The 20,487-nt window shown below is 35.9% G+C and overlaps 2 protein-coding genes across 6 annotated transcripts; one reads left to right on the top strand and one right to left on the bottom strand.

Annotated features, from left to right (window-relative positions):
* The first annotated feature begins 357 nt into the window (after window positions 1-357).
* Window positions 358-13,608, top strand: LOC119997522. 4 transcript variants are annotated; one of them, XM_038844608.1, is made up of 18 exons: window positions 360-756; window positions 1,515-1,573; window positions 1,652-1,783; window positions 3,046-3,186; window positions 4,434-4,490; window positions 5,240-5,334; window positions 5,834-5,966; window positions 6,755-6,931; window positions 7,231-7,421; window positions 7,594-7,660; window positions 8,734-8,867; window positions 9,112-9,178; window positions 9,779-9,841; window positions 9,910-10,154; window positions 10,226-10,355; window positions 10,928-11,020; window positions 12,198-12,383; window positions 12,869-13,608. In XM_038844608.1, exons 1-18 carry the CDS (start codon window positions 420-422, stop codon window positions 13,160-13,162), a joined length of 2,601 nt encoding a protein of 866 aa, XP_038700536.1. In that variant the 5' UTR covers window positions 360-419; the 3' UTR covers window positions 13,163-13,608. The 4 variants fall into 4 exon arrangements, with proteins under 4 accessions (XP_038700537.1, XP_038700536.1, XP_038700539.1 ...); XM_038844610.1 differs by having other exon boundaries at window positions 679-756; window positions 1,648-1,783; XM_038844609.1 differs by lacking the exon at window positions 12,198-12,383 and having other exon boundaries at window positions 358-756.
* Window positions 13,609-15,113: 1,505 nt separating this feature from the next.
* Window positions 15,114-18,747, bottom strand: LOC119997890. 2 transcript variants are annotated; one of them, XM_038845117.1, is made up of 5 exons: window positions 18,526-18,747; window positions 17,441-17,978; window positions 16,936-17,202; window positions 15,487-16,751; window positions 15,114-15,383 (listed from the first exon to the last, which is right to left on the bottom strand). In XM_038845117.1, the coding sequence occupies exons 1-5, from the start codon at window positions 18,637-18,639 to the stop codon at window positions 15,306-15,308; spliced, it is 2,262 nt and encodes a 753-aa protein (XP_038701045.1). In that variant the 5' UTR covers window positions 18,640-18,747; the 3' UTR covers window positions 15,114-15,305. The 2 variants fall into 2 exon arrangements, with proteins under 2 accessions (XP_038701045.1, XP_038701046.1); XM_038845118.1 differs by having other exon boundaries at window positions 16,936-17,175.
* Window positions 18,748-20,487: the final 1,740 nt, after the last annotated feature.

The raw sequence follows: 20,487 nt of genomic DNA, 5'->3' as shown, positions 1-20,487 counted from the left end.
GTTTTTTTTGTTTCAATAGCATGGACATATGATAGATTTCCCCATGGATCTCAATTTGGAGATGACTTGGTTTTAAGAACAGTATATGATCGACGACCCATCAATATGTTATAGATTTCAAGTGACAAGTTCAAGCACATATATGCATTATTTTCGGTGAATCTGAATTAGATCTACCTTCTAGATCCATTTGAAGGATTGATCGAATTTTCGTGACACAATGATTACTATCATGGAATGAAAATATAGGATTTTAACCCTTTAAAAAAAATGAAGAAAGAAAGATGATAAATTGTCCCGAACGGATATATTTTTGTCCCCAAAAAAAAAGAAAAGAGAGAATATTTTCATTATCAACAGCTTTCAGACTTTCACAAGAATTTGAACGGTCGCTCTCGTAAATCGCAACCACTCAACATATGGGAAGTAGACTAGTAGAAGATGTAGTACCTGACACAGGGCTCAACAGCCACGCAAATACCATGTACCTGTACTCATGCCAAAGAGCCTCTCCGTGGCCGTTCCTCCGCCGATGCCCGGCAAAATTCCACCGGATTTCCGGCAAATTCGTGGTCTCGTCCTCCTTCATCGCTTCCGCCAACGCCGTTGCCGCGGCCGCCTTGGGCTCCGGTTCCATCCATGGTGCCGTCACCTCCACCATCACTCAAGTCGCGGTTACCGCTGTCGCCATCGCGTCTGGTGCTTGCCTCTCCACCAAGGTTGATTTCTTGTGGCCCAAACTGGAGGAACAACCCGGTACGGAATCATAATTCACTTCTACTTATTTTGATTGTAATATGAATCCATGTGCCTATATGCATTTGCTTGACATAGAACAACATGTGCACGAATAAGATATAGTGCACACGTAGTGAGTGTTTTTTTTTTTTTTCTTTTTCAGAAATATATGAGATAGACATTTCAAATTGTAAATTGCAAAGTTGCAAAGGCAATCATATATATGGGAGTTATTCTTCAGTTGATTGATCTATATTGGCTTAACAAATACAGAATTACTTTTGTCAACTCTTTCTTATTAAATCTTTTTCAAGTGTCATAGTGACTTTTTTCATTATCTAGGTGGCATGGCTACATTCTTCTTGTAAAAGGCCTAGAAGATCAATTGACAACTTAGGACTAAAATAGAGACTATTTAAAATACTTCAAATGAAAAACTCATAAAAAATCAATGAAGAAATAGGGCCATGCCCATGGCAATAGGACTGATTAGTTTCAAGCCCACCTACAAATTTCTTATGATTGCAGGTCCTCCAAACAATCTTGTAATAATTAGTATGATATCAATATTTACGATTTGCATTGGTAGATCAGATACTTCAGTTGTTTCCGGGTAACAAAGGTGTATACATAAGCTCATAAACATACATCTTTTTTTTACATAGTCTCAAATCTCTCATGGTTAAATCTCTTAATATCCGTAACCAAAAGCAATGAAATAGTACTTTCTTTTACAGTTAAATGACACTTTAATAGCATCTATCATTATGGTGTAGGCTCTTTTATTATCGATGGAGTTGATGTAACCGGGTTACCTATTTTCAGTGATGCAAAGGTTTGGCATCTCTGCTTTGGTCATGGATTTGGATACATTTTTCTGCTCTCACTAAAACACTTTAATTTGTGAAGGTAGGTGCAAAAGGCAATTGCATTTGCCAAAAAGGCTCACCATGGGCAGTTTCGAAGAACAGGAGAGCCTTATTTAACCCATTGTCTCCATACTGGAAGAATCTTAGCAATGCTAGTTCCATCGGCTGGCAAACGAGTATGCAATTCAGGAACTTGTTAGTTTCCTGTTTTTGTCTTGGTTATAGTATTTATTGTTATTTTCCTTTTAAGGAAATGTTAGATCTCCTTTTCCTCCGTCTTATACTATGGTAAAATGTGCTTATATACGCTCTTTCTAGTATCAGACTATTGACAGTTTATATTCTCTAAAATATTTGAATAAATAATCATTTTCTCAAACTCTGATAGATGCTAAAGTCACTATTTTGGGCCTCATTGCCTGAAAGTTCATTAGCCCTTACTCTGATCTTAAATTCAATTCAATAAGGAATGGAATTCTATTTTTTATGTCTTATCTTATTAAGCTTTATACGGTGCTTTGTTCTTTTCCACACATCTCCTGCAATTTTGATGCATTACGACACCTTATTTTTGAGAGATATCTCTCTTAATACCCCTTTCAACTTTAGCGTACTTATTATTGTACAATTACTCTTGATACAGATTTCTCAATTTTTAGCATTTGGTACAATAGCGATTGTTCTACTATTTCTGTTTAACTTATAGAATCATAAAAGCAGTTCTTTATTATGTATCATCGTGCCGTAAAAGTTAACCAATATGATTTAGTCAAGCAATTTGATATTGAACTCAAGAGATTTGTGAATGTCCTTTATATTTCTTCTGTTCCAATCCCATTGGGCCTTGTTTCTAATATTCAATAAATTTGTTTTATCAATTATCATCCAACTGTGATTTGTGAATCTTGTCGAGTTGGTTTTGTTGTTCTTGTGGTAGAACTGCAATTAACCAACGGGTTTTGTTTAGCTTCAATGCATTAGCTTCCAGCAATGTTATTTGCATGAGATATGAGAGAAACCTCTAAATAACAAGCAAATGTTATTGCTGATAGAAAAGCAAGCAACTCTTCCTGGTAATTTTCTGTTAACTAAATTACTTTTTGGCCTTGTTGGCAAAAAGTAGCATGATAAAACTTCCCAGTATCAAATCAATGGCCATATTTCCCTCATAATGAAAACTATAATACAGAAGAGTTGGTTGCCAAAGTCCAGTGTGGTCTGGTACTAGAGAGTAGAGACCATTCTGAGTTGTAGTAGAGAAAAGATGATCATGATAGTTTAAATTATATAAGTGAATAATTAACTTGACTGATAATGTACTGCAAAACTAAACTAATGGGTTTTAGTTGCATGGTATCACTTGATTGTTGATTGCAGAAAAGCAGTTCCACTCTTTGGTGTCTCAACTCTTTTACTAAGATCGCAAAATTTGCCGCAGGCTGTTGACACAGTTGTCGCGGGCATTATGCATGATGTGATTGATGATACATCTGAAAGTTTACGTGGTATAGAGGACAACTTTGACGAAGATGTGGCAATGTTGGTAGCTGGTGTTTCTAAATTAAGTTATATAAACCAGGTATTATTTCTGTTTATTTCGATAAGGTGATTAGATTTTATGACATAGTAAGAAATATCTAGTGGCTATTGTAGGCAAGTAGTATATCTCCTTTTAATTTTGGGCTTTGAGATAGGGATCTCTTTTTAAATTCAACCCTGTGTTCTCGGTGGAAAGTGGGGGAAGGGATACTCGTGAGACCATGCATTATAGATTCATATGAGCTAATGACTGGAAATACAAAAGTTCCGTTGCTAAGAATTCGCTTTTCAGCAAATAAAACATTTTTATTTCGTTCTTGACTTCTTGCCTCTTGGCAATGTATTCGGGTCTACAGACATCAGAGGAAGGATAAAAAGTATCTCACCATATAAGTTTTACCTTATATTGAAGTATTTCATTGTCGTTTACAATCAAGGTAGTTAAATCGTAAAATCGAATCGGAATCGGAATCGGAGAAGGGGTGTAAAATCGGAATCATAAAATCGAAAAGTAAAATCTTAAGAGTTTACATACCATGTAAAATTAAGAATAATTCTCAATAATGTTCCAAAAATAACATAAAAGTTATTGGATATATTTCTGAACCATATTTTTGTTTTATTTTGGTTCGACAGGGTCCCTTTACACTCAAATACGTATCTTAAACTACATTAAAATTAAAAAAGGAAAAAAGAAATACAAACAACTGCAACAGATTTTAACGATTTTACTCGCGATTTTACCGATTTTAATGATTTTACTCACGATTTTATGTGATTTTGTGCGATTTTACAACCCTTACGATTCCACTGCTATTTAACTAGGTTTCTATAGGTATGATCGTAAAATCGTACGATCTAATGATCAAAATCGCAATTTTAACTACCTTTACAATAGTTGAGTGAAGGTTTTTCAGTTCAAATTTATGAGAGATGGGTTCTTCTGAAAATATTATGGAATATTCCATTCCAAAGTTTTCCAGCGTTATTTCATTTTTCTCACTATTGAATGTGGGAAACATTTTTTTGGATAAATTTGAGAACTCAAGCTTCTAATCCCTTATGATCGCTTACCATCCTGCGTTGACAAGGTGATTTTTTGCCCTGTCAATTTTTGTGACCTGTATGTGAGTTATAATGGTGTTTGTTCAATTCAGGCTTATGTTTGGAGATATATACGCTTATTTTGATTCCCATGAGATTCTAATAGTTTCCTTTTCTTATTTTTACTTTTCTTAATGGTAGATATTGTTTTGTTGTTACTTTGATTACTGTTTGGTTCCGCAGCTATTGCGCAGACATCGCCGGATTAATGTCAATCAGGGTACCCTTGATCCTGAAGAGGTACAGACTTGAGTCCTGATCATGATTGCCATTGACAGTAGGAAAAAAAGTAGAAATTAGAACTAGTTGGATTATACTTGAATCACAAATGCTGATTTATCTTAGTAGAGACCTTATTAAGCTGATTGTAAAAACATTATTTACTATCATCCTCAGTGTTCCAATTTCTGGCACTTTCATTTAATTTTGAAATTTCCTAAAACAATTTTTTGGCTTTGAAGACAAAATATGGTACTTTGTTAACTTTTCAGCATTCTCCTATGCTTAAACATGAATCATCATCATCCTCATGAATGCATATGAGAAATTAGTTAGAACAAGGAAATTTTTGCACATTTTAGAATGGAAGTGAACTTGGTAAACAATGAGCTGGACAAATGTTTGGTGACGGTGGAAGAATATGTTACTACACCAATCGGCAATCAGTAGAAAAAGTCTGCAGTTGTTATGTCTACCTGTAGAAATCAAATGCCATGCAATTCATTTCACTGCTGGTACTACAAAATGCACTTTCCAACTTGTAATCAAGCCTGGAGCTCTACACACATGCCTAAGATTGCTTTTTCTTGAATTAACTTCGTAAATGAAAAATAAATGGGTCTGAGTTGTGCTGATGGAACCGATTCTAGTGTGAGACTGTAGTATGTAAAAGTATCATTTTCAGACTCCTTTCTAAAACACGAGCATAAGAGCACCAGTCTCCTGCTTTGGCTTTTTGACTCTCATAACTTCACCTTTCTTCTTCTAAGGCAAATAAGTTACGAATTATGCTCTTGGGTATGGTTGATGATCCACGTGTGGTGCTCATCAAGCTTGCAGATCGTCTTCACAACATGAGAACCATGTAATTACTTTTAACTTAATGTTAATATTATCAATTTATGCCTGTTACAAACTAGTATATTTTATTTCTACAAATTTTTTCTTACTATAATATAACACTTTTATGTTTTTATTATCATCTTATTGATTCTTCTAAACATACCAACATGTGACCCAGTGGTACAACCTAGAGGTCACAGATTCAACTCCTAGAATGAACCAATCGACATATTATGTCGGGGAAAAGTCTACTTACATCATTCCCGTCCTCGACCTTGCCCGCTGATGGAGCCTTATGCACAAGAGTTGTTTACCTTTTACCTACTACTCCCTCTGAGCTTTTCTTCTTTTGTTATGAATATCTATGTCACAACTTCCTCCTATAAATTTACAAATTTATCAGAAAATCAAGTGGTGCTTGCTTTAATTCTCTACTGACATAGTTTTTTAAGCTTGAAAGCTAAACTAGCAATTTAGTGTGAATTATCCTTCCTGATGTTATCTTTTCTCACTGCTTGCAGTTATGCCCTGCCATCACCAAAGGCTCGAGCTGTTGCACAGGAAACCTTACTCATCTGGTGCTCTCTTGCCTCCAGATTGGGTCTGTGGGCACTGAAAGCAGAACTTGAAGACTTGTGCTTTGCAGTTCTTCAGGTCTGCTCACTTATTTTTGGCGCATGAGAATTTCATTTGTGAAGTCTGATGGAAAAGCTTAATCTTTTACATAGTGGTTTAATGATGAACTTTGAAAGAGCTTTGTATAATTAGTTCAATTTTGTTAAGTATATTAAATACATATTTGATGTGTTTAATCTAGGAGATCCATCATGCTATGTTTGGTATAATTTGATTGTTTAACATTGAATTTGTTATTTTTATTTAGGGAGGTATTTGTGTGATTGTCCATTGAAGTGACCAGTGTAGATAATAAATGATAATCTTTTTTGTCTGAGCAAAAAGATATCAAGCTTTTAGACAGAGTGGTCTGTTGCAAAAAGGAGCAATGCAGCCAACATTTTGCATATATGTACACACAAGCATGCACACATACATACACTCACATTACACGCTCTAAAGCAGTAAATAAGTGCTGTGAACAGTTTCTTTTTCTTTATCGCGAACAATTTTTATTATGTCATCTCAATATAGGAGCTTCAGAAGATGAACCTTTTATAATTTTTTCTTCTTGTCACCATTTCCATGCTACCCCCAGTATTTGATAAACTGACAACCTTTGACTTTGGGATAGACCTCGGTTTTTATGCGGTTCTGTTAAGAACTGAGAGTTCCATGATATGGGTAAAAGAATATCTATAATCACAGTCGTCTGATTGACATTGTCAGTGCTCTTGACAGAAAATTCCCTCCCCTTTCTCCATTAGAAAATGCATGATTTATTCTATATCTGTTTTGGTTAATTCTGTTTGGTACAAAACATGCAGCCTCAAATGTTTCGGAAGATGCGAGCTGATTTAGCTTCAATGTGGAGCCCTGAAAAAGGAGTAGGACATTCAAGAAGAATATCTTCAAAGGCCAACTTGCTTAACTTGGATGTCAAGGAATTGGATTTTGATGCCGAAGGTTTTGTGGCAGTTGATGGAGATGGGACAAGCATGAAGGTAAATGTCTATTTAGAATACTTTTTCCTTGCTATAATTTTCATATTCCTTAGGAATTAATATTCCTTAGCCAGAGTAGGATTCTTTTTTCCACGACGATTAACATACTGTAATTTGTGGCCACATATGTTGGAATTACTCAGTTTCTAGTTGTCTACTTGGGTAAGTGGTCTGTTAAAAGTAGCCTTTATTCCAATACTTTGTTGTAACACATTAAAATATTTAGAAATAGAGTCTACATGTAGTTAGAAAACATGCATCCTATATTCTGTCATTTGCTCCTTTTCTCATATCTGCAGGATCTTTTGGAAGCTGTAGTGCCTTTTGATGTCTTGTTGGATCGTAGGAAACGGTCTTCCTATATAAATACTCTTAGAAAAACTTCAGAGAAAGAATCAAAACCAAAGGTTGTACAGGATGCTGGAACTGCTTTAGCATCTTTGGTCGTCTGTGAGGAAGCTCTTGAGCGGGAGTTACTAATATCAACTTCGTAGGTTTCCTCTGTTATTTATGATGCCTATAGTTTCAGCAGAAAATGCAAAGATATAATTTATTTATCAAAATGTTTACGTTTGTAATATATGTATATGGAGAGAACTGGCACTTGTTTGGCCATGTCTAGCTGATGATGCTTTCTAACTTTCGCTCTCTTCTAATTGCAGTTACATTCCAGGAATGGAAGTAACTTTATCTAGCCGACTCAAAAGCTTGTATAGTATCTATAGCAAGGTATTTATGAAGTTTGTTGTTGATATTTAAACGACCATTTGTTGTTTTCCCAAGTGTGAACCTTTGTGTGTGTTTGTTGTTGCCCCAAGTGAGGGTTTTGTGTGAGAGTAGCCATAGTGTTGGGCCTTGTTTGTTGTGCACTTGTTGGGTTGTCGGCAAGGAGTGTTAGAATATGTAAAAATAATGTCAAATGCCCCAATCCAACAAGTTAACTTATTGGGTTTAAATGGAAAAGTAACTAATCTTAACAAATAAAGTTCCCTTAATCTGAAAAATATACTTATATGAAAATCTAAATTTTATTATGATATAGAAATATTCTTTAGCATAGCAAATATTAAGTACTTTTGGTTTAATATAAGTGCCTCCTAATGCTAAATTGCATCCTAGATAGTGCTATGATGTACCTTTAAAATTTTCTCTTAAACAAAGAGTGTGTTTTCTATTTGCTTAGCGTTGCTTCTCTTAAGCAAGGACATTTTGAGGTTTTTCCTTGAACCTGTTAGATTTTTTGTGAAGAATTCAGTAAAACAAATTTTCTGATGGTTTTTTTTTACATCACTTCTTATCTACCCTTTTGTCAAGTTTCATTTTTAGCACAACAAATTTGTGGAATTTGGTTTTCCATTGTCTACAAGCAAAACCAAATAGAAAAATAAGAAATTTGTTGGACACAAAATCAAGGAGGTGAACTTAATTTGATATGATGTCCGACTCAAATAATATCTGTGGCTCATTGGCTACCTCCCCATTTCAACTTTCTAGCCATTTAAGTATAAAATATGAATGATGTTACTATTACTGCTTTCTTGCTTGCCACTTATGTTTGCAAAAGTAACCTTCATTGTAAGCCTCATACAGGATACAATATCACAAGTATGATTAATTATCTTATTCTTACTCAGATGCAAAGAACAGATGTTGCTGTTAATAAAGTTTACGATGCCCGTGCAATGAGACTTACTATTACTGCTTTCTTCCTTGTCAGTTATGTTTGCTAAAGTATCCTTGATTATAAGCCTCATACAGGATGCAAGATCACGAGTATGATTAATTATCTTCTTCTTACTCAGATGCAAAGAAAAGATGTTGCTGTTAATCAAGTTTACGATGCCCGTGCAATGAGAGTTGTTGTTGGAGACAAGAATGGAAGCTTACATGGACCTGCAATCCAGTGTTGCTACAGTCTTCTCAGCGTTGTACATAGGTAAACCATTTCATTTATACTTGTAACACATTATTTTGAGATTTCACTGTCATTTCCTATGGCTTACTTTCTAGCCTCCATGAAGATAGATATTTCTGATGCTGTTACAGGTTTTGTTTATCTACATTCTTAATTGCGTTGAAATTGAATATCCATCTCTAGTTATTAATTGTTTCATGGTGCTTTCCCATTTACATACTATTGTAGCTGGTTAACTTGGGATATATTTTTCCTACTTGTGCAGGCTTTGGACCCCCATTGATGGTGAATTTGATGATTACATTATTAACCCTAAGCCTAGTGGTTATCAGGTACAGTACTCAAGTCAATGCTTCACAATGAATAGAAGATACCACAGGTTTCCTTGTTGCCATTTGATTTCATTTTACTAGTATATTTGAAAGAGCTGCATGAATTCAAACAAATATTAATGTACTAGTTTTCTCTCTCCTCTTTTACGCATGTGGAAGTACTATTACGCATGTTCTTACCGTCTTTTGAGCATTTATAATGTTGCATAGAAAAAAACTAAGCTCGAAATAAGCAGGGTGCTCCTGATTTTTGGTTCTATAGTCATGTTATCTTAAACACCTAGGGTTGTAGGAAATTAGCCAACACTATCAATGACTGACTTGTTGAATCTTGACTTCTACCAGAGGTGGGACCTTAACAATTTACGAATATAACAAAGGTGCACTATATGTATGGCCATATTGAAAATAAACTGCTTAGGTAGGATTTATATTTCTTGCCTTACTATAGGTGAAAACTATAGCCGTTACTATGATTAGCCCCTAACTTGAAAAGTTGTAACTTGCGATTATGTATGCTAATATGCTGGGAGTATTATGTAAATTCTCTTCACCTTGTTTAGGTCACATTCTGAATCATCTTTCTTTTGTTGCTTGCAGTCTCTGCACACTGCAGTTCAAGGTCCAGACACTGCTCCTTTAGAAGTCCAGATAAGAACACAGGTAGTGTAATTATTTGAATGCACGATGTGACGAGTAATTATTAATACTGATTAGTCACCCCTTTCTAGAAAATGCACGAGTATGCAGAGCATGGACTCGCTGCACACTGGCTTTACAAAGAAACGGGATACAAGCTGCCTTCTGTAAGTAGTATGGCTGACTCTGAAACAGATGCATCCTCCCATCCCTCCAAAGATATGGAAGATCCCAATTCCACTGGAGATGATTTCTTTTATAAGTATAGTTCACTTAAGGTGGGACATCCCGTCCTTAGGGTCGAAGGAAGTCACCTACTTGCTGCTGTTATAATCAGGTAATGCTACAACCATATTCTCTGTTGTAAAACTTGTGCTTGCTAACTTCTGTGACAAAGTTGCATTTCAGGGTAGATAAGGATGGACGAGAACTGCTTGTTGCTGTGAACTTTGGACAGGAAGCTTCTGAAGCAGTAGCTGATAGACGATCATATTTCGAAATAAAACGATGGGAAGCATATGCTAAGTTATACAAAAGGGTAGGAGTTATTTCGACTGTCTTGTTACTTGCTTAAGTAACTCGTTCAGACGTTCAGGCCAATAAGGCTAAATGTTACCACCGATAGAGATTAAGGAAGCCTAAAATCTGCTTTGCAATGTACTTTTTGTATATTCAATTTTCGAACTTCTTTGCTTCCTATTGATAATCAATTATATGGATTGTTGGGGATATATTTATTGGAGTCTATTGAGAAGAGAACTTTCAAAGACATTGGGGGACACAAAACCAGCCAAAATATCAGAGTTTGTGATTTTAAACTAAAACCCATATTTAGCTTTTGGCATTCGAAATGTAAGACACGGTTTGACACAACTCGTGAAATGTTGGGTTACCTTTTAGATCATCTGAAGATGCAAGGAAAAATGATATTGTGCATAATGTAGATAATGTACCTGTATTAAATACTTTGTAAATCCGTGAAACTTGATCATGATGAATGCATAATCCTCCAGTCACATTGTGAATCAGATAGATATAAGGCGTTTCATTTGTTTGGTTAGTGCAGTTAGTAACCGATTTATGGTACTAATGCTATTCTTGGCTTACCAGGTCTCAGATGAATGGTGGTGTGAACCAGGACATGGTGATTGGTGTACCTGTCTCGAGAAATATACACTATGTCGCGATGGTATGTACCACAAGGTATGTTTTTGGGATATATTTTTAAGTGGTGTTCACAAATTGATGGGTTGTTCCTCTAAATTTGTTCGCTCGCTTATTCAACTAACGCTCAGTTTGTTTAGCTGTAAAATTATTGGATGGAAATCAGTTTTATATCCAAGTTAGGATGCACTGGAATATCTAGTAAAAGATAATTTTTTTTTCCATCACAAAGTATAAACGATTGAAAGTGAGATAGGATACCTTGGTGCAAGACATTGTCCTCCTTTTAACCTGCCTCCAAGTCAATTATTTTATCGTTTTTCCCCTCCAGTTTTGGAGCCATTTTTTATTTTGACTGTTATTTTTTATGTTTAATTATTTTGAAAAGAAAATTTGTTGTTTTCTCTTAATGCAAAAGATTTTATTGTAGGGATGCACCAAGTTGGTGCAACCCACAAAGGAAGCTAATGCTCTCATTAAAATTAGAACACATCTACTGTCCAAATTTTAAAGACAGCTAAGCCAATTATCCATATTGATTGAGAGAAGATTCTTGGTCATTAAATGTTCTACGATTCCTTTCCTTCCACACTGGCCAACAATTAGCTAAGGCCACAAACCACAAGATCTTCCTGCTTGATTTATTCTTGCCCTGCAAACTCGAATCTCTAAGCTCCGAGCAGAAATCAACTCTAATAACCCAACTTATGCCGAATAGACTCCAAAGTCCAAACAACTTCCCAAACTTTCATTGTAAATATAACTTATCGAGCACTGTAAAATCAGTTGCGATACACTTCATTTTTCAGGGCACCAACAGAACCTAATTGAGTTGTGAAGGGTTTTTGGGTGTAACCCAGAAACTCATGATTAATCAAATCAAGTTGACAAAGAAAAATATAGGGAGAAAAAAGGAGGGAACCATAGGGGAAGGAGGATTTAGTATAGTGAAGTTAAAGAAGGAAAAAAAAAACCCATAGAAATGACCAACAAAGTTTGAAAGGATTGAGAGAAGAAAAATACATGTCTTTGACCAAATCTATATTGTTATTCCATCTAGAAGCCCAAGTATAAAAGAATTAGTTTTCTTACCAAAACATTTAAAATATAAGAAATGTAAAATTGTCAAGAAGATTTGTCAAGTGATGAGAATCTTAGATGAATGTGGGACTTGCATTGAAATATTAAATATATCTACTCCCTTTACTCCTTTCAGCAAGACCAATTTGAACGGCTGCTCCCAACCTTCCTCCAGATCATTGATCTAACTGAGCAGGAAGAATCTGAATATTGGGATGTCGTATCTGCTATTTTTGAGGGAAAATCAGTTGATTCTGTCGTATCTAAGCCAACCTCAGACCTTGTGCCTTCAACTTCTGCACAAACTGGCATCAATAACAAGGTTTGTCAGCATCCTTCTTAGCATTCTAAAGCCCATATGTTTGAGAATTAGCGTGTTTTTTTTTTCAACAGTTAAGCTACACCATTCTTCAGTTTTAGCGTCAAGATGCTTTCCATTTGAGGCATTATTGCATTATATTTAGCAGATCTTGTTTTGCTTGGCTATGTTAGTAGTTCCCAACTGGCCTAGAGTATGGTTTTCCGAATACTCTAAGACAATACCGAAGTTTGACCAATGTCAAATCCATTGAGATATCTGCAACATCGACATGAACATATCCAATATCTTGCATCTAGAGGGGATACTTCCAGAAAATGATTTAACACTATTTATTCCTTTATTCTTTAATACTTTTCTTGAATAAGCATCTTTTATAACATTGGGTTGGGAAATTATGATTTGTATGTAAGTCATTTTTGAGGAATAAGCAGACATGGTGTTCATGAAGGCATGTATATATTAATAAATCATCCTTAGCATTGCAGGTGCGTCTATTAAGGACAATGCTTAAGTGGGAAGAGCAATTGTGGTCAGATGCAAATCTTGGACAGCCAAGGCAAGAGAGAAGCTCCTATAGTACTTCAGATTCTGTTGTCCTTGGAGAAGTGGTAATTGTATGTTGGCCTCACGGTGAAATAATGCGATTGAGGTCTGGTAGCACTGCTGCAGATGCTGCTAGAAGAGTCGGACTTGATGGCAAGATTGTTTTGGTCAATGGTCAGCCAGAATTGCCCAATACAGAGCTCAAAGATGGAGATGTTGTTGAAGTTAGAGTGTAAATATGCTCATGATGTAAAAATGGACTGGTTTATATGGAAAGTTAAATTGCAGCTTAATGCCCATTATAATCATCAGTTCATCACATCCAAGTTCAGATAAGTGTACACTGAGGATATGGAGTAATTTACTGCAGAAAATGGAAGGACAATGCTAACTCGTAGCGTTCATTTCAGAAAAAATCACTGTCCTCTTCAAGGTGGTACAATGACCAGGTGCCTTCTATGATGTACAAAGTAGTTTAGACCTAGACTGTTGTGACAGGTGCCAAATTAGCTTCTTCTATGATCTGATACTAATTGATAGCGAAATAGTTTAAAGCCGGACGGTTGTGACATACATGTATCTTTCAAGAAACAGACTGCTTTATGCAATTGGCAGGTTTGAAATTGTACATGGTATTGTTCTACCATTTTTAGTCCATTTGTTAATAATATTGTGATTTTTATGTTTGTCTTTAATAATTTAGTGTGTGTACTATTTGCTGTTGCAATTTTAGTCTATGTATTCATGTACTGAAGGAAATTAAGAAATGCCAATTGATACTACTTGGTGCCTCTAGTTCTAAAGGGAGTATATGATCAAGAGATGGGCAGTGGTAGTTTTGTTTTTCAATCAATTCAATTGTTCTCAAGATTTTTGGGATAGACTTTGATGATGATGATGAATTCAATTGTTCTCAACACCCATTTTCATTGTGCTTTCTCAAGCACAAGATGTCAAAATTGAATAATTGCGTGCATATAATTTAGTGAATGCTTGATATGTCCTACACTTTTGTAGCTGCCATTGAAGGCAGAGTAATTTGAACTTATGGCAGCTTGGGCTAGAAATTCCTTGTTTGGACGGGTTCCAAGGGCTAGTTTTAGCCACTTTGGTGCCCAAAGCAGTACGGTGTAATGATGTCCTATTGAAAAAAAAATCACAAAGTGAGACGGTAATCACATAATTTTTATATCAAAAGTGAAAGAACACAAACTATTAAACATCTTCACTAAATTGAGCTTTTTAAAATATATACAAGTCCACAATTAAGTTAGGCTAAAAAAACTAACTTTAAGTAGAATACTAACTCATGAATTTAAACTCAGGTTGAGTGAATAGAAAACACCACAGACCTTAGGACCTCATTAGAGAATTCATATAAATCTTCTTTATTTTTCTTTCATGTTCAGTAAATGAATACACTCGCCGCTCCTCTCTCTTTTAGTAAGTACACTGTACTCGTGAGTAGATGACATTATTTAAAGACAAAGTATGGTGGACAACCAAAAATAAAAATTCAAAGAAGTGACTCTACGAAGATCGTTCATCATCATCGTTGAAATACAATATTGATTTAACGGTTAAACTGGCAAATCATTGAGTTGACATATCGAAATTGATATATTCTGTTCGAGTTATCAAAATCGCACAAATTTGACTTTAGGTGACTGAATTGAAACGTTTGGCGTGTCAGTGACTAAAATGCAACATAGCCGATCTTTGATTCTTTGGTGACCACAAGTTATATTACTCCTCATGTTTTATAAAACAAAATGAAATAGGTCTCAACTTTGTAGTCACCATACTTCCGGTGAAGAAGAGTGACCAAGTTTCTATAACTGCATCCTTATTGGCATATCAATCTGAGGCCCTTCTTCATAATTTATTCTTGAAATTCTAGGCAGGTAATCTGCAAAATTTGCATACTACATTTAGTCATTTCTGCTGCTTTATTCATGTGTTGGTCAATGATTTGAACGAAGATCAATAGTAGTAGAGTCCTCACAAACATGAGCATGTAGTTGGTTATAGGAGGGAAAAAGGAAGAGTACAAAACAAGAGCGAGAGTTCACAACATACAGAAAAACAGAGAGAGAGAGAGAGTAACATTTCATAATAATTGACCTCCCTGTGGTCTTATTGAAAAAAAAAAATGCAGCAAGAAAATGGAAGACTAACACTTTTGAGTAGAGATAACACATCAAAGTAGTGATTTCAATTGAGTCTTATTGAAACAAAATGGAAGCAAAAAAGTCATGAAGAATGTTGCAAACACACTCTTCCCCTCTTTAGAACAAAAATTTAACAAAAAAAGCAATGCGAAGTGGGTCTTCTTCCTCATAGTTTCAACATTTTTCATCTCTCACACTATATGGCACTTCATATCTCCAGAGAGTCAGCAACAGGCATGCAATTCTCAGGCACCATCTGCAAGGCCGGTCTGGTCTTCCCCTCCTCCTGCACACATTTATAGCAAACAACACAATTAACATAAATGCAGTGAGTAAATTGGAAGAGAGAAGTTACTTGAGAAAACAAATGAATTGATGGGCTGGCTTACCTTGGTGACATTAGGGTCTTTTTCCTTTGCACTTCCAGTAATCGTCAATTTCTTTTTCAACATCTTCTTCAAGCTTCTTATACTCTCACCCTCTAGTACAACCTTGCCACCCTTATCAATGACATTCTTTTCCTTCATCTTGTCTTTTTGAGCCTCCAAATTGCAGCCACTCAAGTCAATGTTTTCTTTGTTGATGCCTGAGTCTTGCATAATCATTGGCAATGTCGTTTGTTTCTTAGCCGATGAAAAGTATGGACGAGGAAACTGGCCAGGAAGGGAGTCTGGAGCAAATTGTGCATTTTGTCCAATACCTTTACCTCTGGAAGGTGACTTGTCTAGTGATGGAGGGTTTTCATGAATCGTCGTAACAAATTCTGCAGCTTGTGTTACATTTTTATCATCAATCAAAGTTCTAGAATCATACGCTTCCATCTTGGGCAATGCAATTCTACCTACTCCTTCACCCTCAGAAACCATAGGAGGACAAGTGGGACTCATTTGCTGGACAAATTCAAATTCTGAAGCCTTCTCCAACAATGTGCTTGTAATGTTCAACTCTTCTCTAACATCTGCATCTGGTCCATTAGTGAGCTTCTTCTCTGTTGAATAAGAAAGTGCCTCAACATTGTCAGCGTTTATGCTTTCCTCTTCACCAAATTCATCTGCAATCTGTATTTGATCATTACCAGAGCTTTCAAAACCAGAATAATCATCTTCTACAGTTGAATCATCAGGAAAATCACTCATATCACAAGACTCAGAAACTAGTTGATGTGAAACTTCATCAGATTTCTCATAATCGACAAAATATTTAGTACTCTCAGACCCCTTTGCACTTTCAAACTTCACAGAATCAATATCTTCTGGAAGAAGTGGAGCATTTTCTTTGGGCAATTCTCCAAAGCTGTTCTCCTGATGAGATTCACTTGGTTTTTCCTCTGATTTGTCAGCTTTTGCCTCCTCATCAATGGAATATTTTGGTTCAAGATCCGGATCACTGCTTGCCGATTGTTGACTCTCAACTGATTTAGATTCATCGCATTCATAAAGTTTTCCCTTCTCTGATTCATTTATCTCATGTTGCAGGGGAAAATGAGAATCGGTAACATGGTCCATAATCTCAGCAGAAACTTCTTCAGGAACAGCAGGCACCTCTACAAATGAAAAATCATGAGTGTCATTCAATTCTTCATTGGTTTCTGATTTTGAAACCATATTTAAAGCCTCAATCTCAGATGAGACCCTTGCAACTAGGAGATCCGTTCCTGTAACAGACAAACACATCCTCAGTATATGATCACTGAGGGTAAAATGAAAATTTTGAATTTCCGTCCATGAATTAATGTAGCCTTTTCAGCATTTCCATCCAAAGGAACATTTCTTACGAGGAAAGGCAGAAAATAAACAAGAACAATCATTGACAGTAATAGAAAACAGCTACATACATACCCCTTTCTTTTATGGATTCATTGCTCATATCAGCTGTGTTTTCCCCATTTTCTTCGAAGAAAACATCTGTTTTGTTGGAGCCTTCACTTTCATATTGATATTGAACCGCTGAAACCAATGAATTCTCCAACTCACCACATTTTTCAGCACCCAGTTCATGCTTAGCCTTCTTGTTGTCTTCCAATAAGCCATTACAAAATTGGCCAGAACTCTCCAATCCATCAATTTCTTGTGCACTATCTGGTGATATTGCCAGCAATTTAGTTTCTGCATCATTATCATTACAAGCCAATGAATTGAAAAGGTTGTCTTAATTGATGGATGAAAGAAAGAAGGGGAAAAAATGTTAAAAGTTTTTAAGCTACCGCCATAAATTTGAATTTTCACTCAATTTCTCACAAAATTACGAATAAAATTATCATAGCAAGTCAGTTTTAGAAAATTTCCTAGTAAGCACACACAACAGAGGAATTGTTTTCTCTCAGACAATGTGACAAACACATACCGGATGTTTCCTTTTTCCCTTCACTCTCCTCGTCCTCAATCATCTTTATGGGCTCAAGTCTCCCATGCTCCTTCATACTGAGCTCTGACATGCTCTTCTCCAAAAGCCTCACTGATCTCCTTGTGCTATACATCCTCTGCACTGATCCTTCATCTTTCTGGCCATCTATCTTCCAGCGAGAGGACGTTGCTGGTGCTCTTCGTCGGCTAGTTGGCACTGCTGAACTCTCTGCCACATCCCTTTTCTGTGGACCCTCATCAGCTTCCTCCAGATGTATCCCCACCTTCTGCCTTGCAGAATGGACAGTTGCCCTCCTTCGGGTAGTGGGTGCAGCTGGAGTTTTGGTTACATCAACGTTCTTATTTTCTTCATCACCCTCTTCAGCAGCTGCTCTTCTGGTTGCTCGGCGAGCAGAAGTCAAGCACTTTGAGCTTCCAGGCTCAGCATTACTCGGTTTTCTCCTTGCAGTACGGGGATTTTCTGGAGACTGCAGGGGATTGGATTCAGCTTGAATCAAGGTGTCATCAAGGCCTTCAACCTGAAAAATGGAGAAGAAACATTTAAGGATGTTGAAGCACTTGCAGACCATCACTATATAATTCGCTAATTTTTCTTCCTTCTTCTCTCAGTTCTTAGGGTTTTCTCAGCAATCAAACAAACAGTAATGAATTCCAGATTGATGTGTTAACAGAGAAATCAAATCTCATAAAACATTTGCCTACCGATTCCCTTCTCTTCCCATAATAAAAAACTACAGATTTTAACGAATATCAAGAACAACCAAAAAATGATTTAACCGACAATCAAGATCTGAAAGGGTTAGAACATCAATGTATAATTCACTAATTTTTCTTCCTTTTTCTTCTCAGTTCTTAGGTAGGGTTTTCTCAGAAATCAAACAAACAGTAATGAATTCCAGATTGATATGTTTACAGAGAAATCGAATCTCATAAACCTTTGCCTACCGATTCCCTTCTCTTTCCATATTAAAACACTACAGATTTTAACGCATTTCAAGAAGAACCAAAAAATGATTCGCAGACAATCAAGATCTGAAAGATTAACATAAGAAGAAGATGAGTTACATGTTCAAGAGCTTTGAGAGCATCAGCCATGGCAACATTGGTCATGTTAGCTGGGATCTTGTTCTTCTTGCAGAGCGATTGAAGCTCCCTCCTTGAAAGGCTGTCGAAATCCATCTCTCTCACAAATCAAAAGTCACAAACACAAATGCAAGAGAAAGAGAGGGTCTTTCTTTGATTTTGGAGAAAACAAGATGTTTTTGCCGTCAAATCTTGAGAGCGGCAAGGTATGTGTCTGGGTTATTTATAAACACGGAGAAGGGCCTAGACGTTTCAAAACCCTAGCAAATATGACCGTTGGAGCGTGAACATTTGAAATTCAAATTTGATTGAATTTTCTTCCTTTTTTTTTATTTTTATTATTTTCTATCTTGGCATTCATTTACACTAATAACCTCATTAATTCAGACTTATCTAATGAACTTATTTGGTTTTATTTCAATAAGAAAAAAAATTTTCTTTAACATTTGTAGGCATTTATGCTTTTTTTTTTAACAGAAATTTTAATATCAAGCAACTAATTTCACTTTATAAAGGAAAAATTGAACTTTTAACGGAAATGGTGAAAACCAGTTTAATTTTACTTTAAACCATTGTTTTAATTTTCTCTAATTGTCTTGAATTTTCTTTAGAACATTACAACGTGTGAAGGCCCATTAATTTTCAAAATTTTTTAAATTTTTTCTAGTTTTTAAAAAATTTAAGGTAAGGGAATGGCAATAGAAACATAGATGGAGCACATTAAAGATTGTTCTTACTTGAATTTGTCTACTCTACTAATCGAAGTCTCAAGGACACAAAATCTAAGAAGTACTAGTAATATTTTCTTTTGATGTGTTCGACATTTTCTTTAAATTTGTTTTTGGAAGTTTGTATTTTTTGGTATATACTTCAAACTATTGACATTATCTCAATTTGAGCTGGTCAGGTACAGTTTGAGCTACATACCATTTGCTCGGAGAATGGTTTCTACTTTAATGATCCGATTATGTAACACTGAGCTTTAGCTATATGCAAGTATACGCACTATTTTTTAGAAAAATTTGTAGGACAAGATTTGGTTTTTTAAAATAATTATGGGATGTAAACTTGGGTTTTTAAAGTTAAAGGCTAAAGCCCAAGCCCATGAAAGATTACTTTGGGCTGAAAACTTGGGTTTTAAAGTCAAAGACAAAAAGTTCAAACCCATGAAATATTACTTTTAGCTCTTGCCTTTTATTGCCCACATCTATTATTGCCCACTTCAACCTACTATCTATTTATTATGTTTATTGCCCACTTATTCTCTTCATGACTTCACCTTGAGTTTACACCGCCATCTCTCTTTCTCCCCCACCCTCTAATTCACCTTGAATTTACATCGCCGTCTCTCTTTCTCTCTCTCCCATCCCCATCTCTCGATTCGAGTCAAAATGCCAGGTCGGTGTAGATGCACAAATCTACAATCATTCAACAATCAACATAGTTTATCTCGAGTCTTTTTACAGTGGATCTTGAGCAACAAAGCAAGGTTGAGAGTGAAAGACTTGAACACCGGTAGGGTTGTCTGCTAAAGAACTTCCAATGGTCAAGTCAGTAATCAGAAGGAAACCCAGGCAAATGTAAAGAATACTGAAGATGCAAAGTATGGGATGTAAATATGAGATGCATGGTAGGAGGTGGGAATGCTAGATATCGGTTAAAGATTGAAGGCTCGGAATGTTGAATGCTTTGGCTATGTGAATGAGTAAGAATGAACATGCCGCTCTAAAGAGCTGGAGAAGGGTTTTTATAGTTGGATTTTGGTCGATCAAGACTAACATGGAGTATGCAGACGTAGGTTCGTATGTGATCATGGGAAGGTGATTTCAGACAACGATCAGGTGTCAGGGCGCGTGGCTTGTTATGGTCGGTTAAAGACATGATCATACAGAGGCAGACAAAGTGGTATCAAATAGTGGTAATTGATCATCTGATTTGGCTTGC

Source organism: Tripterygium wilfordii, chromosome 4 (genome assembly GCF_013401445.1).
Source record: "Tripterygium wilfordii isolate XIE 37 chromosome 4, ASM1340144v1, whole genome shotgun sequence".
Lineage (NCBI taxonomy): Eukaryota > Viridiplantae > Streptophyta > Magnoliopsida > Celastrales > Celastraceae > Tripterygium > Tripterygium wilfordii.
The sequence above is the reverse complement of the archived record's forward strand: the minus strand, read 5'-3'. Positions and strand labels throughout refer to the sequence as shown.

Bases quoted from the DNA above. Each gene is read 5' to 3' on its own strand.
- LOC119997522 (XM_038844608.1), top strand. From the start codon at position 420: ATGGGAAGTAGACTAGTAGAAGATGTAGTACCTGACACAGGGCTCAAC. The intron at 757-1,514 runs GTACGGAATCAT...ATTATGGTGTAG, and splicing joins CAAACTGGAGGAACAACCCG to GCTCTTTTATTATCGATGGA. The intron at 5,335-5,833 runs GTAATTACTTTT...CACTGCTTGCAG, and splicing joins CTTCACAACATGAGAACCAT to TTATGCCCTGCCATCACCAA.
- LOC119997890 (XM_038845117.1), bottom strand. From the start codon at position 18,639: ATGGATTTCGACAGCCTTTCAAGGAGGGAGCTTCAATCGCTCTGCAAG. The intron at 17,203-17,440 runs GTATGTGTTTGT...ATAATGATGCAG, and splicing joins AGGGAAAAAGGAAACATCCG to AAACTAAATTGCTGGCAATA. The intron at 16,752-16,935 runs GTATGTATGTAG...TGTCTGTTACAG, and splicing joins TGAATCCATAAAAGAAAGGG to GAACGGATCTCCTAGTTGCA.